The sequence below is a fragment of the Squalius cephalus genome, assembly GCF_949319135.1.
Source record: "Squalius cephalus genome assembly, chromosome: 3".
In the NCBI taxonomy this organism is placed as follows: Eukaryota; Metazoa; Chordata; class Actinopteri; order Cypriniformes; family Leuciscidae; genus Squalius; species Squalius cephalus.
Window position 1 is genome coordinate 24,064,577 of NC_137124.1, and position 27,288 is coordinate 24,091,864.

The 27,288-nt window shown below is 40.4% G+C and overlaps 1 protein-coding gene across 1 annotated transcript in view; it reads right to left on the reverse strand.

The window, feature by feature from the left end:
- Window positions 1-27,288, reverse strand: part of galr1b (galanin receptor 1b) — a 57,342-nt gene that overhangs the window by 22,296 nt on the left and 7,758 nt on the right. Inside the window, exon 2 of the mRNA XM_079867330.1 lies at window positions 20,799-20,864. Within this exon, the coding sequence (XP_079723456.1) occupies window positions 20,799-20,864 (66 nt within the window). The remainder of the gene's footprint in view (window positions 1-20,798; window positions 20,865-27,288) is intronic.

The window sequence follows — 27,288 nt, forward strand, 5'->3', positions numbered from 1 at the left end:
AACATATGTTCACATTCATGGCAAAATTCAAACGGGACCAGAAAATAATTATTTTCTCCCATTCACTTGCATTGACAATTTTTCAACCTAGAGGTCCAGCGGGGTTAGCGGAGGGGGCGGGACTTACCAGCTCACAACCAACGTCTGTTCATTCAAATTTGCGCGCTCAAACCTAGACGAGTCTGCTCCAGCTAAGTTACAAAATCATGAAACAGAACCTACAACTAACGCTAATTTGGTTCATACTTTTAAATAACATGCAATTCATATTAAAAACAGTCATCAAATTGACAAAGTTTGAAATTTAAACACTTACCGCTGAATCCGTCGAATGAGACCAGACCACGGAGGAGATCAGGGAGCTCAGATGACGCAGTTGCAGCGCGAAAATGACGGAATTCACAGTAGTTTCTTGTAAAAGCCCCGCGCCTGCATTATTTTCACAGTAAAAGTCTAAATACGGTATTATATTGTGAAATATCACAGTTAAAGCCTGTGAAGTGGTAATAATGTAATTACCTGTGAAATAGTAGCCTACAGTTATCTTGTGAAATCCTGGAAATATTTTACAGAGTAGGCTACATATCTTTAATTCTTTTTTTTACTAGTTAAAATTCAATTAGACAGCTCTGTAATTGCATTCTTACTAGTACGAATTTAATTAGAGAGCTCTCTAACTGGTGTTACAGTGTTCTGCCTTGGTTTCTCATTGGCTTTTGGAAGTTACTGTTAAGACAACTCATTATTTTGTCGAAAAACAAAATTGGAATTGATTCAAGGTATTATAGGTATTTGTTCGTCCGAGAGAAAAACTGAGTTTCAAATTACATTCCACTCACAGAAGTTCCGTGATGGTTAAAACAATGCTGCATTCCTTCGGTACACATGCGTACTGAACCGAAAGACCCATGCCAAAATTTTTCAGTAGGAATACTTTCACTGCTACACTACCTGTCTGTCTGTCCATCCGTCCATCCATCCATCCATCCATCCATCATTATAAATAGTGATAACCAAAATCAACATTTATTATCCTCTCTCACATTGTAAGACCTCAGCTCTCACATGGTGTTGAAGAAAAAAGTGAATGAAGAAAAGCAGTCACTCAGTAAAAGAACCACTGACAAAAAAGAACCACTTGGCTAAATACTTTGAATCAGAGTTTTAAATATGACTTGATTCAATACAGATAATGGAATAAAGCATTCACAATGTACAATATCATTCATAATGACATTTCCTTGAAACCTCTTTTATGACATGTGACATTTGGCTCTGTCACCAAAATCATAATTAAAATCTTAATTCCCAACACTTTATCACAGGTAGGAAAATGATTTAAGTTGAATGGAACGTTTGACAGACATCTGTCAAAGGATTTATTATTCAGCGCTGGTGGCCAGATTAAGAGAATCTATTATTTATTGTAATTAAAGGATGGCAAACCCATTCCTTTGCTCTGGGACAGAGTTTTTTTTTGTTCTCTTTCTTTCGGAAATTCAGTGAGTTATTAGAGTCAATCTTTCAAACGATTCGTTCGTTAAAAGGTTAAAAAATACTCATACTGTCACAATCTCCATTCACTTCACCATCACGGTCACCTTTACACTAAATTTCCCATAATCCCTCCTGGCTCACACCTGCACACACTTCATAATCATCCACACCTGCCATCATTCACCCGCATCAGCTCCACACTATTTAAGCTAGTCTTGTTGTTGTATACATGCTTCAACTTACCTGTTGGACTATCTGCAGTGCCTTCCATCTTCAATCATCTGTGTCCCATATCCAATGACTCTTCACCACCTACATTACAAGAAAGCACTGTTACCATTAAGCTAAGTTTATACAAACTATCTGACTGCTTCACCTCTTACCTGTTATCCTCGGCAGCTTCTATTCTCCACTCCTGCAAATAAACTTGCCTTAGTGTTTCACTGATACCTGCGTTGTCCTCTTCTGTTGCTGAAAGAATACTAGACCACAAAGAAAAAAAAAAATTGGCTGAAGATCATCTCCTCTCCCTTTGTCAAAAATCCCTCTGGAGTGGTATGTGGAGGAATTTAGAGTTTTTCCATCTGGTGAGTTGGAGCAACACTACGCTCAATACCCGCTTTCAAATGGGACTGGATGATGAGGTAATTCGGTTCCTGTCTCCTGGTCGTTGTGATTCACCTTTAGTCAATTCCATTAATTTCATCCTCTGGCTAAATGGTTCTGATTCCTTGGTTGAAGTTACAGTGGACAATTACTACCCTCATCCAGTCCCATCCTGAAAGCATTTGGGTTTCTCATCCGCTCCAGAGCCTGCTCCAGAATGCTCTCCATAGTCCGCTTCAGTCCCAGAGTCCAGTAACAAGCACGTTCCAGTCCCAGAGTTTTGTTACCAGTCCATTTCAATGAGAGAAATTAACCAGTCCTTTTAAGAAAGGGAAATTCTCTAACCCGTTCCAGCCCCAGAGTCAGCTCCTGAGAATGCAGCGCTGACCATTATGGCCATGGCCATTTGGTGTGTGGGCTGCACACGTTGGCACCAGCCCCTGACCAGAGTCAGAGTCCACTCCAGCCTCTGAGCCCATTCCAGAGTCCTCTCCAGCCCAAGAGTCTATAGCTCCTCTATAACTCCTCCCAAGAAGATTTTATTGGGGGCCATCACCAACCATTGTGGCCGAGCCAGGTGTCAAGGCCACGGAGGCCAATCCTTCATGGCCCCCTGAGCTACCTGCACCGCAATGGCCCCCTAAATAAACTTGCCTTGTCTAAACCGCCCCTTGTCAGCCTCCAGGATGCCCTTCTGGGAGGGAGGGAGGGAGTACTGTCGCGATTTCCAGTTTATTCGCGATGTCCAGTCCTGCCATCATTCTCCCGCATCAGCTTTACTCCATTTAAGCTGTCAATCTCTTCATCAGTTGTCTAGTCTCGTTGTTGTATACATGCTTCAACTTACATGACCACTTACCTGTTGGACTATCTACAGCCTGATGCTAAATTGCCTCCATCTGTCTTCCGTCTTCAGTCATCTGATTCCCATATCCAGTGACTCTTATGATCCTCACCACCTACATCACAAGAAAGCACTGTTACCATTCAGCTAAGTCTATAGAAACTCTCTCTGACTGCTTCACCTCTTACCTGTTATCCTCGCCAGCTGCTATTCTCCACTCCTGCAAATAAACTTACCTTTGTGTTTCACTGATAAGTGTGTTGTCCTCTTCTGTTGCTGATACGTATGTGCCCAAAGGTATGAATTCCACAACTGATTCAGTATATATTATGCTTTTTTAGAAAAAAAGAGTTTAGGGTTGTGCCAAAATGATGCTTATAGGCTATAGAGATTTTGGTATTGTGTAATTACCATAAATTTTATGAATCTGCACTAATTCTCCCTTGTTAGAGACTTAAACGGACTGCAAGTATTAGGCCTGCTCTCCCGGCACTCATTTGAATCAAATGGCTGTGTCAGATCCCTCTACCCAATATAAACCCATGTCATTTGTGCACCAGTGTCTGGAAAGTTTGTACATATCAAAAGCTAAATTCAGTCTCACAGAAAGGGATCAAGATGAATGTTGAAAAGGGAGAAAGAGGGGCACCATTATGACATAATAACACAAAACCCCGCCCACTGTCATTATGCCATAATGGCACCATATGTTAATAAGACTGAGGTCTCATCTTGCAACAGACTGACTTTGATATATAATACCTATATAATGAGCCTAATAATGATTTAACCATATTTCTATTTGTCCACAATTTCTAATCGTAATGTTCTTGAGACGAACCCCTAAAAACAGTTATAAATGTCAATCACATATGACAGAAAGGATCCCAATTTCCATTATAAAGCTGCACACGGTGCAGTGAACACCTATTAATTAAAAATACCTTCGACCAGCTCCTTATCAATTAATGACAGCATTTTTTCTGCACATATATTAGTCTCAGTTTTGAATTGTGGCAACTCCTTTGTGCAGTTACAAGAAAAAGAATATAAACCTTTTTCTGCTTAACTTGGTCTTAAAACTTGATCTGATAGGTCACAACAACAGACAAACAGAGTTGGCATAAATTCAGTTTTTGTGTCTTTACTAAATATATGAATTAAACATTCACAGTACATGATGGGAAAATAATGGACATTGAATTCAATAACTAGTTTATGCTTTGTTCAGCAACCATGTCCATCAACAGTTTTCTATAATTGCGGATCAAACCTGCAAAAAATTATGCATCATTTTTCAAAACAAAAGTTTCAGTTCAGCAATATTCTTGGGATGTCTGGTATAAATCTCTCTCTTAAGTAAGGTAAAGCCAAAGCCATATAGACAATATCAGGACTGAGCCACTCAAGGTGTATTTTCTTTTGTTATGCCATTCTGTTGGTGTAGCTATTTACTGCTGTGCTTTGGGATGTTTTCATGTTGGATCACCCAACGTCTGTTGAGCTGATAAAAAGATGGCCACACATTCTCCTACAAAATGTCCAGATATACCTGGGAATGAATTTTTTCCCCATAAATGATAGCAAGCTGTCCAGACCTTGAGGCAGCAAAGTAATTTATAACCATTTCCGGATTTTTGCAAATCAACGTACTTAAAGGAATAGTTCACTCAAAAATGTAAATGACTTATTTACTCACTCTTCAGTCATGGCTGTAGCCGTTCAGCAACAAATCCAGACCTGGAGGGTATTGAAGGACGGCGGAGCACGGAGCCGACACACAGCGGAGCCGATCCGCAGCCGTTCCGCAGTTGGTGGAAATCCGGGGTCAGTTTTTATAGAGAACAGCTCTGACCAACACCTCCAATCTCTGACTACGTTTACATGTGCACCAATATGCGATTATTTCTAATAATCAGATTAAGGTCACTAATTCACTAATAAGTATGACTATACCACACTCAGATAGGCATATTATTCGGTGCCGTGATGAACATCGCAATGCCCTGCACTGCCATCACGTTCTTCGCGCTGTCTGGATGAAGATACGAAGCAGAGACTGCGCAGTGAGTTGTGTTTACAGAGTTTAGCGATTTGGAGAACTAGAGAACTTCAGAATAATATCACGGAGTTCATTCATGAAGTTGTGTGAAAAAACACACTATATCCGTGTAGAAGTGAGCACATGCACACTTTGGTCAGAGCGGTAATAATGCGATTACAGTGTTTACATGCCTGCTCATTGCGATTAAAATCAGCATACGGCACGCAGTTTAATGCGAATATGGTTATCACGATTATGAGCTTAATCGCATTAGTTTGATCAAAGTATTGCACTTACATGAGGTAAAGTTTAATCTAACATTCCCAAAATCGCATTATAATCGCATTAAGAGGGTGCATGTAAATGCACTGATTGATTGGACTCCAGGATAGTTGAATTTTGACTTTTTTTAGGATAAGTTATTGCGTGATATTTAAGACGACTGCATTTGTCTACAGTTGCAGCGTAGTGGGATATCAGATCAAAGTTTAAGACCAATAAAAGTAATATAAAATCTAATATAATATGCTGTTTTGTAAACTTTTCAAAATGAAAATTCTAAATGTATTTACTATGTATTATAAATGTAAACATATAAATTCATATGACATTACATAATGACATCTAAATTCCGATTACATTCCGGCCTGGTTTCACAGACAGGGCTTAGATTAAGCCAGGATTAGGCCTTAGTTCAATTAGAACTTAAGTAGATTTTATAAACATGCCAAACATTACTGTGTGAATCTTGAGACACAATGGCACTGACATATTTTAAGATAGTTCCTTTCAACTAAACAGCTCAAACATGCATTTTATTCTGGGACTAGGCTTAAACCTTGTCTGTAAAACCTGTTACGGAATTAGACTCACAAGACAGGGATGAAGCAAACAGGAAGTTTGACAACAACAGGGCTGGTGAACGGGAAGCAGGTGAGTGGGAAGTGCAATGCTGGATTGGAGAGTGGTGTGCTTGCAGTGAAAGGAATGCGTCTTCTTACAGGGATGGTGATGGATCAATGGAGATATGGAGAGATGAGATGCAGGATCGCTGGAGACTGGGAGAACGCTGGAGAAGTCAGGTAGATTGTGGAAGGCAAGGTGAGTAGTCCTCTTTCCAACCAACCAACGAGACCAGACCGTGAACAGAAGTGAAGAGGGAGTCTTTATAGTGGTGGTGATAAGGTGCAGGTGTGTGTGATTAGGAATGACTTGCAGGTGGGAGCAGAGGAGAGTGATGGGAAGTGTAGTGCAGGAACCTGGCAGACCTGTGGGGCGCCCTGGAGTCTAGACTGGTGTAAGCAGGTGGGTACAGACTCCAGGGCGATGTCGGACTAGCAGGTGACCAGGGCGGAGACGGCCCTTCAGGCGGCCATGGCGGGGACAGCTCAGGGAACCAGGACAGAGCCGGCATTTATGGTATATGGTCCCCCCCCAAATTTTTTCTTGGGGAGCTCCAGGTGTCGCTGGGATGGACTCTGGACAGGGTCAGACACTGGAGCTCCCACTGGACTCTGGAGGATGGAGACTGGACATTTAGGAGCGGCCGCAGCCATCTTGCACGAGGGCTCTAGTGCAGCGACTGCCATATTGGACGAGGGCTCTAGCACGGCGGCAGCCCTCTTGGGACGAGGCTCTGGAATGGTGGCGGCCATCTTGAGACGAGGCTCTGGAATGGCACCGGTCATCTTGAGACAAGGCTCTGGATTGGTGGCGGCCATCTTGAGAGGAGGCTCCGGGAATGGCGGCGGACATCTTGGGATAAGGCTCTGGAATGGTGGTGGCCATCTTGAGAGGAGGCTCCAGAATGGTGGCAGCCATCTAGGGACGAGACCCTGGAAGGGTGATCTCGGCAGAACGAAACTCTGGAAGGGTGGTCTCGGCGGGACGAGACTCTGGAAGGGTGGTCTCGGCAGGACGAGACCCTGGAAGGGTGGTCTCGGTGGAACGAGACTCTGGAAGGGTGGCGGCCATGACAGAAAGGGACTCCGATTCGGCTTCTCCTATGGTGTAGGACGATCCACTCACCCACAGGATGTTGTCGAAGTATTGTCCAGACCCATCCAAAAGAGGGATTTGAGGGTTGCCTCTTTCCAGGACACCTGGTGAATGAGGAGGAGGAATTCCTCTACTTAAGTCTCAATCGGGTGGTGGTCCTGGGAGATGGCAAGAAGCAGATCAGCCGGGTCTAGGGGACTGAGGAGGATACTCATATTGTTGTCTGTCTGTAATAGGTCTGGTCTTCTGTTACGGAATCAGACTCACAAAACAGGGATGAAGCAAACAGGTAGTTTATTGACAACAACAGGGCTAGTGAACGGGAAGCAGGTGAGTGGGAAGTGCAATGCTGGATTGGAGAGTGGTATGCTTGCAGTGAAAGGAATGTGTCTTCTTACAGGGATGGTGGTGGATCGATGGAGACGTGGAGAGATGAGATGCAGGATTGCTGGAGACAGGGAGAACGCTGGAAACATGCGACCTGTATCTGGATGTTGTCCACAAACACATTGAAAAGACAAGTGTAAACGCGCTTCTGATCGGAATGTTATCCGATCAGCGTGTCCAGGTTCGGTGGTAGTCAAGGACGCATTGTGATCGTATCTCAGTGTAATGTAAACGCAATCCAGCCATCGTGTCTGCATTCACAGGTGGACGTCACACAAAACCCCGCCCACTGTCATTATTCCCCCTCCTCTCTCCGGAACTGAGAGCTGTGTGGTTTTGCGATACTTCGCAAAGATACAGTGCGAAGTACATGTAGGCTACATCGCAAATATACTGAAATGTTTGTCTTCGCAGTTCGCACCCGAAAGTTGCAGAACCATTAATTTTCTGTAAAGAACGCACATTTTTTTCCACCACAGCTGGCAACGTTCTCGGACCCATACATTTCTCTGTACCGTTGCAACCTCTTCATCCTCCTAATTTTGCGAGATTTGTAAAATGTCCCCCGACTGAAAACTGTTCTTAAAAGAAAACCCACCACTTCAGGTCGACTTTGCACCAGAGCCATCCTTTTTTTTTTTTTTTTTTTTTTTTTTGGAATGCGAGATCCGATCTGTTATCGAGATACAGAAGCCACTTGATGTGGACAGGTGTAAACGCACCGTGTCAGATTGTATATTGTATAAATTGTATATTAAAATATAAGTTAACAGACTTAATAGATACTCTTGATTTGTGAAATTAATTAGCGAGAGATCTAAGCTGGCTGACCATTTTCCCTTTTGTAATTCTTTGCTGTTTTCAGCATGAAAGAAAAAGAAACCTTAATGTAAAAACTTTTTTTTTTTGTCGGTGAAGAAGGACAGAGTTTATAACGATTTATAAGCACAATTTAACCAACCCAAAATATGTCCAAACCTAATGTTGTATCGCATAGCGCTGTGCTTAAGACGTACACTACAAAAACTGGGCCCTTACACCTTCAATAATATGATGTTAGTCAAGTGTAGATTGTACAGAATGTGAATCCTCACATCTAAGATGAAACTTTCCACTTTCAAAACACTCTCCTTTGAGAAGATTTCCCTTATAATATGTGGGTACAGCCCCAGATGTTTGGTAGTTCTCTGAAATTGGGAATGAGAAAGGAAATCCTTGGTGTGTTTTTGCTGTCAGATATGACGAGCCCCAAGGTGAGTGTGAAGAGCTCTTATACTCCCGCTCTGGTAGAGAGTAAGCCAGGAATAATTAGAATTAGCCAGCTGCCTTTTTTTTTTTTTAGACACAACATAGTTAGGGGTTTGACAATGACAAGTGGGTGTGGTGGGCTCTCGGCTCAGAAGTGACTAATGAGCTTCTCACCAGCCACGGCTCATCTGTAAGGGCAGGTGGGGCAGAGCCCAACCAAAATATTCATTAAAACTGAATCAATAATAATAATAATAATTTGTTACATTTATATAGCTCTTTTCTGGGTCCTCAAAGCGCTTCACATATGTAAGGGGGGAATCTCCTCAACCACCACCAATGTGCAGCATCCACTTGGATGATGCGACAGCAGCCATATTGCGCCAGAACGCCCACCACACACCAACTTATCGGTGGAGAGGAGAAGGTGATGAAGCCAATCAGTATATGGGGATGATTAGGAGGCCATGATGGACAGGGGTCAATGGGCAAATTTGGCTAGGTTACACCCCTACTCTTTATTAAAGGACATCCTGGGATTTTTAATGACCACAGAGAGTCAGGACCTTGGTTTAACGTCTCATCCGAAGGATGGTGCTCTTTGACAGTATAGTGTCCCCGTCACTACACTGGGGCGTTAGGACCCACACAGACCACAGAGCACCCCCTACTGGCCTCACTAACACCTCTTCCAGCAGCAACCTGGTTTTTCTCAGGAGGTCTCCCATCCAAGTACTAACCAGGCTCAGCCCTGCTTAGCTTCAGTGGGCAACCAGTCTTGGGCTACAGGGTGATATGGCTGCTGGGATATTGCTATATGTACAATAATAAATTGTAAATGTGTTCAGCATTCTGAACTTTTTCAGATCTTTCAATCTAATGGGCAAATTAAGCTCGAGCAATTTACATTTGCAATTACGACCAGAGGCTACGAGAAAACGCATGTAGAGCAGCAACTTTTGTTTCTGCTCTGACAGCCGCAAGGCCATGCTGAACGCTGTGAGTGTGCGTTAGAAATCAGGAATGGTGAGAGAACATTGTGCTTGGTACGTTTTTCATCTTCAAACCAAATATAACCTTCAGCTGACAAAGTTTAAATTTCATCTGGCAAGCGCGCTTCTCGTAATGTCTTTTGTGGCTGTTCGAGTGCTTTCGACCACATGAGCCGAATGAATGCGTTTCTGACTACCTCTGACAGAGGTCGAAATTGGACAAGCTCAAAATGTTTTAGAACCCGTTAGCATCGTCTATTTGTGATCTGATCGACCAAAACACTTTTTAATACCAGGTGTAAACAGGCCCTGTAATCTGCATTTGGTCAGTAACTAGTCTGGCATGTCTGTTCTTCATATCAAATTAATGAAAGTTTAAACGTGCTAATGTGAAATTTAAATGTGCTAAATAGATACTGTGTCGTGGCAGGGAGGGGTAAATTGGGCATGAATTAGCTTAAAACTCCTGTAGTCTGAGCCCGGCTTTAGGCAGTACTAAGATAGCATTCTATGAGTGCCTGTCAATTAACATTAGAGCGCCACCCTCAGGCTGAAAAACGCAAGGACGTTAGACCTCTGCCAAAAGTGTGTCTGCATGAGTTCAGCGATTAGAATATAAAGCTTACAAAATGTTTATCATAAACTAGCGCTAAGACCCAATCTGCCCAACCTATATTTAAGGTCAGGAGCCGCTACTGCTTCTCACCACCAATTAACCCAGGAGAAACTACAAGCAATAATTGTCCACAATCCAACAAATGTTCTTTTTGGTTCTTTTTATTGTGTTTTTTTATGCAAAAGCACCTACATTTGCAAAACACAGATCATTGCCCATGGTGACCATTTACAATCACATAGACATGGTTGTGTACCAAACTTTTTTTCAAATTATTATGTAAATTAGGTGATACTAAATCAGTGGAAAATCTCTTGCTTGAAAATAACTCAATTTGGGTTGTTTTGCAATCCATCGCTGGGACAAATATGTATGAACCCAACCGTGAGTTATTTAAACCTAGCATGTTGGTTTGTTCATTTAAAGGTTGGATAGGCAATTTTGGAGAGGCTAACAATAGCAAGCTAGCTTTGAAAGCATGAGATCCCACCCTCACTTCAGAGGAATTGCCTACCCTACCTTTAACTATTATTTTTTTTACCTCATACATGGTTTCATGTTTCCAGATTAACTTAAATCTTGTACAAAACGTGTAAAATACGCTACACAACCACTGTGTTTACAGTATACAGTTATAAGTTTTTATTCATTTATACAATATTACCTAGATTTAAACTTGTTTAACAAAAATTTTAGACAAACATCTAACATTTATAAGTATTCTTCTGTCGGTGTGTTGCTGAAATCTGAGCTGGTGATGCGCTGCCGTTTGACGGGGAAACTGCAAACCTCAGACTGTCACGGTTCATGAATTCACTGGCTTTTCCTTGTCTTGTTTGATCGTTGTGTTGTGTGTATCATTAGTGTGGGTGTGTCCACTGATCATCAGCACCAGCTGATGATCATTTACTCATGTATATATTCTCTGTGACTGGTGTTCTCTGTTGTCAGAGTGTTGTGGTGTTCCCGGTGTTAATTCCTGTCCCGATTTGGCTGTCTCCTGTCGTCTTTGTTACCCATTGGACTGTTCAACGTGTCTTCGTCATCGGTGTTCTTCGTCACTACTCTGGATTCGGACTTCAGCTTCATTCACCAACCACCACCAGCCCGGTTGCTCATCGATGTCCCTGCGTCACTCTCCTGCCCCAGTGTGTCGCATTGTGTGGACCTGACCTACTCTGTTTATTCTCAATAAACTTACCATTTTACTTGCATTTGCCTTCTCTCTCTTGTTGCCATGACACAGAGTGCTTGCTCTATATTTCTGATAGCTGAAAGATGTTGTGACAGACTCCTTATAACCTGTAAATAAACAAACAGTAGAGTTCTGAGAACATATTTTAATATCCAAAGTAATTAGATTCAGTATTATAAAAAAAATTAAATCTGTTTATTTATGAAAAGAAAAAGGATTTTCCATCATGCGAAAAGACTCATGCTGACTGATGTGATAGCTGACTGACACCTCTGTATGTTTGTGTAAAATAAAATGATTAATAGCACAGTAAAGAAATTATAGATTAAAGAAAATGTATACAAACCTTTATTTCAGTGAAGAAATGCACCAATTCACAGTCGCTGAAAACTGATCTCTCCGGAAAAGCCCGCACTCTGTTCAAATATTAATATTCAACAATATTTTTGATCTGACTGTAACGCCACTGTATGAATACTGAACTGAGCTGGACGATCAAATTTTTTCACAGAAATGCTTTATAGATTAAATACGGAAAAAAACGGAACTGAATCAATACTGAACTGACTTCAGCTGAACAACAGCCGAAATGCATAATTTTTCCTGTTATCACTGTAAAGCTGCTTTGAAACAATCTGTATTGTATAAAGCGCTATATAAATAAAGGTGACTGACTTGTGTAACTTAACAGCTGGGTTGTTTCCATAACACTGGGTTTTTGTTGCATTGGAGGGTAGGAAAGGCATGCATTGTTTCAACAGTCAGTGAGATTGACTCAGCATATAACCTAACAGCAGGGTAACACAAAAACTCAACCATGGAAAAAATAACCCCTAAAAAATTACCCAACAGGTTCAACCCAGTGTCAACCCATTGTCTTTTAGAGTCATCTATGAGGAATGTAGAAATATGATAAATTACTTTTCTCTAAGCTCCAATTACACAAGCTAACTTAGACAAGGCATCCCATGGGAAAGAAATAGATATTTCATTTAACAGCTTGGTTTTCAGTAAGTAAAGATACAAATATTGATTGGATATTATTCTTATGTATGCTGAAATGAACTGTGACATTGGGAATTAATTAAATTACATGGGAACAAATGTTCAATTGGGAATGAAGTCTGTGACCCTATGTGCCGATTTATGTTTTTGCAGATGGGTGCACACACTTCTCACTTTTAAAATTGTGTGTATTATAACACGCCGGGACCCGATGTGAGATCCACCAATCAGAGAGGTTCCCAAATCTCAATCGATTTTTTGATTGGTTAAAATAAATTAAGAATATCTGTGTTTTTTTTTCGTGGGTGCTTGGCCATTTCTGTGGATGCTCAGGGACTGGTTCCTTCAAGAAAACGGGGTTTTTATAATGTTTTTTTCTTTTCTTTTTTTTCAAATTTATGAGTAAAATAAGATGTGTGTGGTAAACATAACTTGACAATACTTTGATGTTTTTTTTCTACAATGTAAACTGCACACACTCACACCCCAAACTGTCCTCACTAGTTACTTATTAGAAACATGCGTTTCAAATATAATCATAACAGCTTCAAAATTTGCATTTTCAGTATGGGTGTGTGTAGTTTACATTGTAGAATTTTTTTTTTTAAACAACGTAAGTTCTACAACGTGAGAACAGGCTTTATTTTACTCCTAAATTGAAAAACCCCATTATAAAAACCCGTAGGAAAATCTGGAAGGAACCAATGGTGAATTAGTCTTCCTTGTTCTGACGTCCTCCCTGCACCTCTCTATTTTGTTGATCCTGGAACAACATTCCTGTCCGAAAATTTTGCCCTAACCCCATACCTGCCACTAAACCAAACCCTACCCATATCTTATCCCCAAAATCAGAAGGAAAGGATAGGCGAATAACACTGATGTAGAAGCTTACCTGGTTGTAAGCCTAAACTTAAAAAAATAAATAAAATAAAATAAAATAATAATATGTCCCTCAAATATGATTGGTTGATTGGAATGTTGTTCCAGGATTAACAAAGATGTTGATCCAGGAACATGTTGTACTTAGTGAAATCACATTCACCGAGAAGCAGAAGAAAAAAAATATACAAAAAGGCATGGTAACCACCAATAGAGATAATAGGCTAATGGAAAAATGATAGCATCTGGCTGTCTAATCCTGCTGTTTCGGGCTCTGTGACAGCACTGACCCCCAATTAGGGCTACAGATAGCAATAACAACAAAGTACTCAAATAACCCTGGATAATGGGATTATGGGTAGTTTTCTCAGTGCTAATCTCTGTCCACTAAAGTAGGACGGGAAATTGAAACAGCAGACCTTTTATTGAGTCACTAAAGCTGTTTTGGTTATAAACTTCTTGTGTCAAGACATATTTACTCAAACTTACACTTCTACTCATTGTGATATGTTCACATTCATATGGATTGGTTTGGTAAGAAAGCATCTGCTAAGAAAGCTAATATATTCTCCTTTGGCATACTACACTTGGTGTTTGTCCTTGTGATGTTGAATTAAATAGATCACAGTCTTCTCTTTGGTAGTCCATCGTATCCGATAATGACATTCCACCTCATTTGCTGTGTACTCTTTCATGACTGTGCTCTTTCATGACACAAATTTTATTACATATTAGGCATGTAAAGTCTGAGTTTGTAGGGGCAGGCATGGTTGTATGTCTCCGTAGTCTTTTTTGTTGTTTCCTTATACAGGTCCTTCTCAAAAAATTAGCATATTGTGATAAAGTTCATTATTTTCCATAATGTAATGATAAAAATTAAACTTTCAAATATTTTAGATTCATTGCACACCAACTGAAATATTTCAGGTCTTTTATTGTTTTAATACTGATGATTTTGGCATACAGCTCATGAAAACCCAAAATTCCTATCTCCAAAAATTAGCATATCATGAAAAGGTTCTCTAAACGAGCTATTAACCTAATCATCTGAATCAACTAATTAACTCTAAACACCTGCAAAAGATTCCTGAGGCTTTTAAAAACTCCCAGCCTGGTTCATTACTCAAAACCGCAATCATGGGTAAGACTGCCGACCTGACTGCTGTCCAGAAGGCCATCATTGACACCCTCAAGCAAGAGGGTAAGAAAGAAATTTCTGAACGAATAGGCTGTTCCCAGAGTGCTGTATCAAGGCACCTCAGTGGGAAGTCTGTGGGAAGGAAAAAGTGTGGCAAAAAACGCTGCACAACGAGAAGAGGTGACCGGACCCTGAGGAAGATTGTGGAGAAGGACCGATTCCAGACCTTGGGGGACCTGCGGAAGCAGTGGACTGAGTCTGGAGTAGAAACATCCAGAGCCACCGTGCACAGGCGTGTGCAGGAAATGGGCTACAGGTGCCGCATTCCCCAGGTCAAGCCACTTTTGAACCAGAAACAGCGGCAGAAGCGCCTGACCTGGGCTACAGAGAAGCAGCACTGGACTGTTGCTCGATGGTCCAAAGTACTTTTTTCGTATGAAAGCAAATTTTGCATGTCATTCGGAAATCAAGGTGCCAGAGTCTGGAGGAAGACTGGGGAGAAGGAAATGCCCAAATGCCTGAAGTCCAGTGTCAAGTACCCACAGTCAGTGATGGTTGAAAAAAGTTGACTATTTATTTATCTCAAGAAAGTTGAGAGACGCAAGACCCAACACTCTGGATGAGCTTAAGGCCGCTATCGAAGCATCCTGGGCCTCCATAACACCTCAGCAGTGCCACAGGCTGATTGCCTCCATGCCACGCCGCATTGAAGCAGTCATTTCTGCAAAAGGATTCCCGACCAAGCATTGAGTGCATAACTGAACATATTATTTGAAGGTTGACTTTTTTTGTATTAAAAACCCTTTTCTTTTATTGGTCGGATGAAATATGCTAATTTTTTGGATTTTTGGTTTTTCTTTACTTTTTTGCCAAAATCATCAATATTAAAACAATAAAAGGCTTGAACTACTTCAGTTGTGTGTAATGAATCTAAAATATATGAAAGTCTAATGTTTATCAGTACATTACAGAAAATAATGAACTTTATCACAATATGCAAATTTTGAGAAGGACCTGTATTTCTCTCAGATTCCAGCTGCACTATTCCTGTGTGGCAGAGCTGCTTACAGGTGGTTCGGTTTGCTGCTAATTCTTCCAGGCATGATGGATTAATTTGACACTTTCCTAGTGATGTTTTTAGTTGGTCTTCTTTGTACCGCTTTTTCTGACCCCCTGCAGAACGGCGGCCCTGATGGAGCTGACCATAAAGGATCTGTCGTGGAAGACGATCTTGAGGCAGCCTAATAACATGCCCAAGCCAGCGTAGTTGATGTTCAGTGACTGTTGCCTCCATACTCTTGCAGTTTGTTCTAGCAAGCACTTCAGAATGTGGTACATGGTCATAGCATGTGATCCCCAAGATTCGCTGCAATTACCTTAAATGTAAACACTCCAGCAACCTTAGGTGATGGCTGCATATGACCCAGGCTTGACAGCTGTAAAGAAGAGTGGTGATGCAGACAGCTTTATAGATGGTAACTTTAGTGCACAATTCAAGGTGCTTATTTTGAAAGACCTTGCATCAAAGTTTGCCAAAGGCTTGCCTTATCCGATTTTTTATTTTGTAATCGAGATTGCAGTCCTCTGATACAATGCTGCCAAGATACTTAAAGGATGGCACTATTGTAAGTGGTTGTTGTTTTATGGTAAAAACAGACATAGTAGGTGGAGCCTCCATTGGCATATCACTTCAGTTTTGTTGGTATTATTAACTAACAAGCCCAATCTGCTATAGGTCTTCACAGCAGCAGCAAGGATAATTTGCAGGTGTTCTGGGGTATGTGCCAAGAGCACGCAGTTGTCAGCATACTGCAGCTCAAGGGCCCGCATAGCTGAGATCTTGGTGGCGACCTGGAGCCTTCACATATTAAAGAGGTTTCCATCCAACCTGAAGTCAACAGTGATCCCATTACAAGCATTTAAGTTTATCACGCAGAACCAAATTTTGTCAAGATGTCCCAGAGCAGCTCTCGGTTCACAGTGTCGAATGCTTTGGAGAGATCGACAAATGGCATGAAGAGGTCCTTTTTCTTGAAGCTGTCTCACTGTGAAAATCATGTCCACAGTACTCCAATTCTTTCTGAAACCACACTGTGACTCTGGCAACAAATGTTCGGTTAGGTTTTCCACCAGCCTACATAGCATGATTTTTGCCAGGACCTTACCTGCGACAGCTAGCAGCGATATACCTTGACTGTTGCTACAAATAGATTTGTCAACCTTGTTTTTAAATAAAATTGACAATGTTTGCATCCCTCCATTGTTGAGGGACACACTCCTGTTCCCAGACCTGCAGGATATATTGATGAATCATCCTGGTACACAGGTAGCCACCCTGTTTAAGGAGCTCTGCTGGGATGCCGTCATTGGGTCCGTCCCTTCAAGAACCCCAGCATAACTGCACATTAAACACTAACAAGTATCCCCACTTTTCTCAAAAACCGAAAATAACTTATAATAATAATTAATTGGTCAGAGCAAAATCAACAAGCAGCAACATCTTTTTATGTGTGTGTGTGTGAAGGGTGCAGTTTATTGTAATAAAGTCAATTTCAGCATTTAGTTTGAATATTATGTTATATTTTAGCTAGAACTTCACATGATTCTCTCAAATTGTTTTAGACCTATACCCACAAAAAAAGTAAATACATAAATACAATTTATAAATACCAGTGAAAGTTGTTCTCTTCAAGTTCTTGGACTCTCTTGCTGCCTGTTGTAGTCATTTCAGTACATTGCAGACTGAAAGCCCACAAATCCATGTTCTGAAACAACATTTTCCCCATAATACCCATGAATAGATGACTACATCATCTACTATAAAAGGATCTAAGGTTAGATTTGTTGCTATAGATACAGATCTCAGATTTGTAGTTGTGCTCTAACACCAATCTTTCTCACATTAAAAGGTCGAATTCACCTCAGCATAAAAATAACTGTATTGAGGTCTAGTGCATTTTGTATGAGATCCCAACATAGGTTAGGATAATCTTACTTTCATCAATGATTAAAAGCGTTATTAGAATTCCCTTCTGACCCCAGCCACCCCATAACACCCTGCTTGGTCGCCACTGGATACAAGAGACCACTCTGGAGCGTATTGGCTATTATGGACCATTATCTTAAGTAAGGAGCTAAAACCACAGATGCAATGGTTGCATGACATGCATGAATTTGTCAGTTTTAATCAAGCAGTGCATTTAAAATATCGGATTTGAAAGTCAATATGTCTGAAATGCTCAGGCTGTGCACTATTAATGTTCTTGAAGGGTTATACAGGTTATCCAGGGTTATACAGCCACATTATACAGTTTTATAGATATAATTATATAATCACAGCTAAAAAATACATGAATGTCACTGCATTATTTAACAAAATATCAAACAAGTGGTATATTTTGAAAAACAAGCTGAGATGTGCAGGTGAAAGGTTATTTACCTTTCTGTCTTATCTTTGGTGGTTCTGTATTATCCATCTCTATGTATACAGTATTTTAAATGTGATTTAAATATATCCACTAATTTGTTTAATTGATTAGGGGAATCTGAATAGAATAGAAGCTGAATAGAATTAGCCGTAGGTATAATATTTGATTATGTTATACATAATGTATGTTATAGGCTGCACAATACTTATTACTTGATAATACCAGAGACAATTTATATAACTCATGGGGCCGTATGCACCCAAAAAAAAAAAAAGGTTTATCTTACCACTAGGAGTTCTCCTAAGAGCTCCTAAGAGTTTTGGCTTAAAACCAGTCACTTTTTATGAGTGCGCTCTTTTAATTTACACACAGTAGTTTGTAGAGAAGCATAGCAGGCAGCCTGTGGGAAGGAAAAATATATAATGATAGAAATGTATACGTGTGTGTGTGTGTGTGTGTGTGTGTGTGTGTGTGTGTGTGTGTGTGTGTGTGTTTTTTTTACCAAGTATTGTGTAGCCTATAAAATAAATTTTGTATTATGAATAATTACACCAACAGATAATTCTAATCAGTTTCTATTCTCTTCAGTTTCTCCATAATCAATTTAACTAATTAGTGAATATATTTAAACCACAAAATACTGTACAGATATAGCGATGGATAATACAGAACCACCAAAGATAAGACAAAAAAGATAAACCTGACTGTTTAAATCTAAGAAAACACCTTTTAAAATGATACATTTGTAAAAGTTCAATGTAATTGTAATATTTCAGTATATTTACTGAGTTGCAACTCAGATTGACAACAGCAGCCATGCTTCGGATCGTTTCTCTTAGGGATTTAGAAGTCCGCAGGAGGACTTTGCTGTCCAATGTTTTAGGAGATATTTTTAGCGTTAAAAATGCTTTGTGACTTACTTTTAGATTATACATTCACTCTCAGAAAAAAAGGTACAAAAGCTGTCACTGGGGCTGTACCTTTTCAAAAGGTACACTTTTGTTCCTTTTTACTAATTTGTCCCTTTTAGGTACTAATATGTACCATTAAGGTACCAATACGCACCCTTTAGGTACAAAAATGTACATTTTAAAAAGCTACAGCCCCAGTGACAGCTTTCATACCTTTTTTTCTGAGAGTGTACTAAAATTAAGAGAGACAGAGCCCTCATTTTTAAGAGTTGCCCCTACATTTCCACATTAGGAGCAACATTTAGCCTTAAGATTGTTTGTGAACATGGCCCCTGGCTAGGGACTCTTAGGAAGACTCCTAGTGGTAAGATACAATTATTTGTGAATACAGACCCTGGCGTGCACCTGTGAATTGGGGTATTGATAGCAGATTCTAGACGGGACGGCGTCACAGTATTGTATGTATTAGCAACTGGAGGCAGCACAAAAATAGTATACTGGCAACAAGAAATTGTTCAAAATATTGTATTGACAACTGGAAATTGTCTGAATTGTCACAAGTGAGTTAGTGTTCGTAAAGTTGTTCAACACTCACTGGTTGTCAAACATAGCAGAACGTGTAATTCCTCGGAATAACTGTAGAGTAGACATGTGGTTACTCTCTGCTAGAGCTCTAGTTCAATGAAAAGTGCCAGCATTATTTGTTTGCAGATGCTACATGGTGTTGTATTTTGTCATCAATGCAATACAATCCATACATTTGCGGCTAAGTTTCCAAATTCAACTAAATCAATCTGCTTAAATTACACTGCAATTAATTACTGATTTAAGAGTGTCAGATTGCCAGAATTTAATGTGAATAACGGGGACCTATTATGCCCCTTTTTATAAGATGTAATATAAGTCTCAGGTGTCCAGAATGTGTATGTGAAGTTAATTTTTTAATGAAAGGAAAAACTTGCTGTTTTCAAGCATGTATTTTTAAATGCAAATGAGCTGCTGGTCACCACCCGCTTTCCAGAATAGGGCGAAGCCTTTTCAGCTCTGACAGTTTAAACTTCTGATATATGGTTTTCTGAGCACACATATCCGAAGCATGCGCACATTGACCTGGACGTCAGACGGCGCGTCCTTTGAGTAATAAACTAAGTTCTCTTTCACGTCTTATTGCAGTTAAACTGTCAAATACACACAATGTTATGTCAAAAATGCACAAAGTTCACATAAACACAGCCGGTTATGTGAACGTAAACATTAAGTAAAGAAATCGCATGTGTATATATTACAGTAGATGTGTATTAAAGTGAAAGCAGCGTAATATACTGTACCTACTGCTATATATGCTGTTAAAATTAATCAAACAACAAAAGAAAAACAGAAAATCACTCACTGCTCTTGACTGAATAACGTTTGCAGCTTTAATAAGAGTGCATTTATTGCTTGAATGCTGCTGTTAAATGCTCTGGGAAGATAAACATGGCGGACTGTGTACAGCTCACTCAGAGCAGGGTCTATGCTTATAGGGCAGAGTCCGTCAGCAGTCGTGGACAGGGCCTGTGCAATGTGACGTCACATTACATAGAAACTGCAAATGGCTTATTCTGAGACACTACTTATGATTAATGGGGATAAAGGAGTGAGAGGATTTTTACCATTATAGGGTTGTTGTGTACACACACTGCCGACACATGTATGTTCAAACACCATGTAAAAGTGAATTCTGCATAATATGTCCCCTTTAAAATGATATATTATATGTGTTGTCATTTATTTAAAAATGTACTATATCATCCATGAAGGTTTATGAGGTCTGTCATGCTCCACTAGCTTTCATACGAATGCATGAATTTTCACAATTACTGTGGTAATATCATGCCAGCTTGCCATCAAATCTGGTAAAAATCGTACAAAACCCAGTTTCACAGACCATAATATTAATAAATGTTGTCACACCAGGAAAAGAACACATATCCAGGAAAAGAACACACATCCACAAAACAAATCTCTTACCTTTCGCTTTGACCGTTCAGACTTCTTGGACATATTTTTCATTTTTTTATGAAGATGATATAATACCTGGAATAAAAAAGCCACATTAATGCCTAAGAGTGTATACCATTACTCATCCACCATTAAACAAGAGGTTACATATTACATTTTTACAACAGGTATGACAAAAACAGTAGTATGACATTTACACATAATAAATACATTGATTACATTAAATACATGAGTAAACAATCTAACTCACAATAAATGTAATAAAAGTAGTCTAATGTTTAGTGGCATTCTTCTGAACTAGCAAATAAAAGCCATACACTTCATGGAATGCTGATCTCCATACTCATAATGTAAATGTATAAATATATACATATATATGCATAAAGAGCGCATGAAATCTGTTGAAAGGAACAGCTTTCTACCCTGTGTTGACATTTACTTTATTGAAAAGATTGTTTGGGAAAAAAATCTCATATCTAAAGACAATAGCTCATAGTCTTTGAATTATTATTTGCTACTTGTTAAGCCCCTTTCACACATTGATCCCAGAACATTGCCATAGAATTGCTAGAGTGCCTTCTGTGTGAAAGCAAACGCGTCCCGGGATTGATTCTGGGATCAATCCTGGTATGGGGACCAACTAATATTGCTGGGATCAGTCCCGGAACGCGTCCTGAACAAAAGTCAAGTCAAGTCACCTTCATTTATATAGCGCTTTTAACCATATGAATTGTTTCAAAGCAGCTGTGCGGTGATAATAGGAAATTACAGTTTCAGAGATTATTTTAGAGCTGCTGTAAAGCCAAAACAAAGTTATTGTCCAGCTAAAGTTAGTTTTTATTGATTCACTTCCGTTTCGAAGATCATTAGTTATTAACTTGGGGCCGCTAACACGACACCGTTCTAACAGAAAACCCTCAACGCGTTCTGGCCGCCCAAAACAGTGCCTCGAGAACGCACTCCCATAAATAGGTTCCAAGGTGCAAATGATTATCAGTTTTCTCTGCGCAAACTAACGCAACCTCTGCGCAAATCTCTGCGCAAACACCGACATCACACACATGCGCATCATGTGTTCAGTCCATAGGTATGCGCGTTTGAATATATATGTGCGCAGGCGTGTAGTCCTTCTTTATAGATAAAACGACAACGTTTTATTCGTACAGAGGTAAAGGGAAGGGAAGGAGGCCTTCACAGGGGAGAGACTAATTGACACTTCAGGACTGTGTTGTCGTCGTGTCCAGGCACAGGTTCACCATCAGATCTGGATATGGTGGACTGCGGTAAACCTCGGGATAAACAGAGAGACTAATATTAGCGTAGATGCCATCCTTCTTATGATGTAACAAGTACATCAGGATTTATGGGAAGTGTTCTCGGTTCCGGCTAACCTAAACTATGCAGCCTAACATTGAATTATAGAAGTCTATAATGTGTTATGTGAAAACTAGGCCAAAGATAATGTGTTTTTAGTCTATATTTGAACTGACAGAGTGTGTCTGCTTCCCGGACAATGTTAGGAAGACTGTTACAAAGTTTTGGTGCTAAATAGGAAAAGGATCTACCGCCAGCAGTCGATTTTGATATTCTATGTATTATCAACTGGCCGGAATTTTGAGATCGCAATAGACGTGAAGGACTATAATGCGTTAAGAACTCGCTCAAGTGCTGCGGAGCTAAACCATTTAGTGCTTTGTAAGTAATCAGCAATATTTAAAAAAATTATACAATGTTTAATAGGGAGCCAATGCAGTGTTGACAGAACCAGGCTAATATGGTCATACTTCCTGGTTCTGGTAAGAACTCGAGCTGCTGCATTTTGGACCAGCTGTAGTTTATTTATTAAGCGTGCAGGGCAACCACCCATAATAGCATTACAATAATCTAGCCTTGATGTCATGAACACATGAACTAATTGTTCCGCATTTGTCACAGAGAGCATATTACGTAATTTAGATATATTTTTAAGATGGAAAAATGCGGTTTTACAGATACTAGACACATGACTTTCAAATGAAAGATTGGTATCAAAGAGCACACCCAGGTTCCTAACCGACGACGAAGACTTGACAGAGCAGCCATCAAGTGTTAGACAGTATTCTAGGTTATTACGTGAGGTATTTGTCCAATAATTAGAATCTCTGTTTTTTCAGAATTAAGTAGTAGGAAATTACTAGTCATCCAGTTTTTTTATTTTATAAATTTTTTTTGTTATCCATTCCAACAAAAGGTATAAGGGGTGTGTCGTAGTGATGACGCATATGTCGACTCTTTGGGGGTTTTAAATGCAGATCAATGTTCACGTTGCACATTAACAAAGGGTGCTTCTCCTTTCTTATTTGTGCATCCTTGTTTCCTTTCCTCGCTTCCTTTCATCGCATCTTAGCTCCACCATTGGAGGATGTAGGAGCGAGGAAACGAGGAAGCATAAATTTGAGTATTGAGAAGCACTCAAAGAAGAAAGTTTGTGTTCGTCAAGGAACAAAGAAATGATGACATCCTGACGTCGCGTCTTTACGGGATCTTTACGGAATATGTGTGAAGTTGAACGCACGCACAGATTCCAGAAAATCACTGGCAGTGTGAATGAACCAAAATCAAGCGATCCCAGGACAAATCCGTCACATCAGTGTATTTTCTGGAATCTCTGTGTGAAAGGGGCTTTAGTCAGTTGCAATGGGGTTTAGAACAAAGAGACATTCTCATTATAAGAATCTGACAGGACCAAAACTTTTATGGTCGAAGATGAGTTATCAACATTTCTGGTCCAAAAAATAAAGTCTGTAAATTTTAAAATGCATATTTTAGCTAAAAGTAAATTTTGTTAACATATGACTACAAAGTATAGATACTCAAAACCAACACATATGAACTAAAATCCATATACCTCTATTTTGATTTAATGTTTATCTAAACGGCTAAACCTCAAAGTATTGGTCACAGTCCAAGCATGGCGATATTAATTGTTGGTCATAATTCCACAATTACTGTACTGTTATTGAAAACGTCTCGGTTACGTATGGCAACCCTCGTTCCCCGAGGAGGGAACAGAAATGTACGTCAGAAGTGATTCTGATAAATGGGAATCTCGCTCGAGAGCCTATCCACTTCGACTGTAACTAAACGAGCCAGTGCATCACGGCACGAGCATATAATGAGCGGCAGGTGCATCGCATCCTTGTTTTTCCGCTGAGGAGCCGGACTTGTGACTCGGCCGTACAGCGGAAGCTCAGCAACTGTGGCGAGGGGACGTACGCCTCTGTTCCCTCCTCAGGGAACGAGGGTTACCATACGTACATACGTAACCGAGACATTCCCCTTTTATGTACCACTCACTATTATGTACGTCAGAAGTGATTCTGATGAATGGGGATATCTACCAAAACACCACTGCTACTGGCCCTTCCAGTGCTCCGCTTGAGCTTCCTGGCCTGACCGCAGTTTTGGGAAGAAAGTAGGAGCTCTAAGCAGAGAAGGTCAGTCACTGCTGTTCCGCAAGACCCACTCAGCGTGACTTATTGGATAACGCTGGGAAAGCGTGCCCTTGAGGAAGGGAACGCTGCGGAAGCCACATCCTACCCCGGAGGGAGGCATTGTGATGGTTACACATATGGACTAGCCAAGCAGGGTAGTACAAATTATGGCAGTCTCTGGGGTGGTTCCAGCCTAGTTATTCGGGGGAAAGAACACCAGCAGAGACGACAGAGCAGGCTCTGTCGAGGGAAAGACATGGGCTCATCCGCAGAGGAGCTGATCGTGGAGGAATACACATATGGGGTCGCCGCAGGGACCGCTACATATGGACACCCAGCCTAGCACAGGTTCCACAATGCATACGAGTGTAGGCCTGGCGTCAGACGCTCTGCAACATCTGACTGCCGCAGGGGTGACGGAGGAACTCAACAGGGTTATCCATTTCTGGGGAACACTACTGGAGCAAATAGACGCATGTATCCAGCCCAGCGGGGCGGGAGTGGCATTGCAAGCCGACACTAAGAACGGGTCCTTTGCACTACTGGCCACTGGGGGCGAGTATACAGGAAGATACCGGCTCTACACGCAGGCTATAGAATCTAGCGAACGTGTTAGGTGTTGCCCAGCCCGCAGCTCTACATATATCTGTCAGCGAGGCGCCCAGGAGGAAGCAACACTTCTATTTAAGTGTGTTTGCAACTAGAAAGGGCAAGGCATGTCTTGGGACTGATATGCCAAAACAATAGCAACCACTATCCAGTGGGCTAACCTCTGCTTGGAGACAGCCTTTCCCTTCTGCTGGCCTCCGTAACAGACGAAGAGCTGATCTGAGGTTCTGAAGCTTTGTGTTCTGTCCATGTATAACCACAAGGAGCGGACGGGACAGAGAAAAGCTAGGGCTGGGTCTGCCTCCTCCGAAGGCAACGCTTGCAGGTTCACTACCTGGTCCCTGAAGGGAGCAACGTGAGAGTTGGCCACCCCAAATTCTAGGCACGATTCGCCAACGAAAATGCTTGCAGATCCCCTACCCTCTTGATGGAGGCCAGAGCAGTCAGGAGCACTATCTTTAGTGACAGGATCTTTAACTCACCTGACTGCAGTGGTTCGATGGGAGGTCTCTACAGTGCGCTAAGCACCAGAGACAGGTCCCAAGAGAGTATAGAGAGGGGGTGAGGCGGATTCAGTCTCCTCGCTCCCCTCAGGAACCTGACGATCAAGTCATGCTTTCCCAACTACTTACCTTCAACTGCATCGTGATGTGCAGCGATAGCGGCAGCATACACTTTGAGGGTGGAGGGAGACAGCCTTCGCTTCAACCCAGAGATGGGGGACTCGAGTCACATGACTTGACTCGATTCAGACTCGAGTCGCAAATTTAAGGACTTGAGACTTGCTTGACTAAATTAAGAAAATGACTCGACTTGACTTTGACTTGAGATCCAATGACTCGAGACTTGACTTGACTTGAACTGTGTGACTCGAGAATGACTTGATATACATTTTTATATAAATCATCGCAACATCAATTGATGAACAAAATGAAAGCAACGGAACCATTGACGTCAGTCATCAGATTCTGCGCGATTGCGTGATGCTGCACAAGCCCAGAAAAAACATACATCGCGGTGAGCGCGCTAAATACAAAAACATCTCCCAGCATCGTTTCTTTTTGGATATAAACACTAGAAATTGACCATATTCATACATGAAGATTTGCTGTACGCATAATAACAGGCAAGGGATATCGGACGACCATCACAACCTCGAACAGTCGAACTTCATTCACCACGTCTAAAAGTAAGGCTTGTTTAACCTGTTTGTTATAGATAATTTGACTATCTTTAAATCTAGAGAGAATATTGGTCAAAACAGCATGCCTCTTTATACACAATTATGTTTTCAAATGTAGCTTAATGTTGTCAATATTCAAATGATAATTAATGATGGCATATGTTTTGTATAACATTTGCCACATTTCTTTCCAATCATGCTTTAAAGCCAAATATGTCGTTCTTTCCAATGACGAAAAACAACATAGAAAACTGTTAATGTTTTGTCGTGTTTTATGTTTCTCTTAAAGCAGGGTTAGATGTTATCTGTTGGGGGCAAAATGCCAGCAGAATTAATATGCACCCAAAATTCAAAATGTGGTGGAAAAATGGACCTATATGAGTTATTTTTATAATTACCCTATAACATATGATATTAAAAAATATTTCCAGAATATTGGCGCGATTGCAAATGTGATAATGATTTTATAAAACAGTTCAATAAACAAAGAGTGAATATTGTGATGTGACATTTTAGACATAATATTCCAAATATTCTCAGTTTTTGCTCTATTTCTCCAATGACAATAGTTCCAAACAAGCCACAGAAAGAGTTATGCGTATTTGTGATTCAGTGACCTAGTTGCTTAGTTCCAGAACGAATCTGCCGTTTTGAACAAATCAGTTGAATGAATGCTTCTATGACTCGTACATTAAGACGGTGATTTGGCGCCACCTATTGGCGAATTTAACTTAATTAAAAATATATAATTTATATAAAGGGGATGCCAGTTTGAAGAATGCCATTTGGTGGCATAGGAACCATTATACTTGAATTGTGAATTGTTTAATACCTTTTAATGGTCTTCTGCAATGCTTGAGGCATATTTATTTTTTCATGCTTTGATGTTGGCCTAATTTCAGTTACATTTACATTTTAGGCTATGTAGTTTGAAATTGTATTTACTTTTATTTTTTAGATTTTTATTGTAGTAACCACTCAGCTGTATGTGGAAATGCATATTTAAAAAAAAATGCTGCAAATAAAACCATAGTCCACAACTTCTGTAGTTTTAACTTCTTTTAATATATAAATTCAGTGAAATCATCAAACGTTTGTATGACTTGCCAGTGACTTGTGACCCAAGCTACGACTTGACTTGACTTGCTTGACATAAAGCAGTGACTTTTCACAAAATTGACTTGGACTTGCTTAAAGGTCCCATGACATGAAATTTTCACTTTCTGAGGTTTTT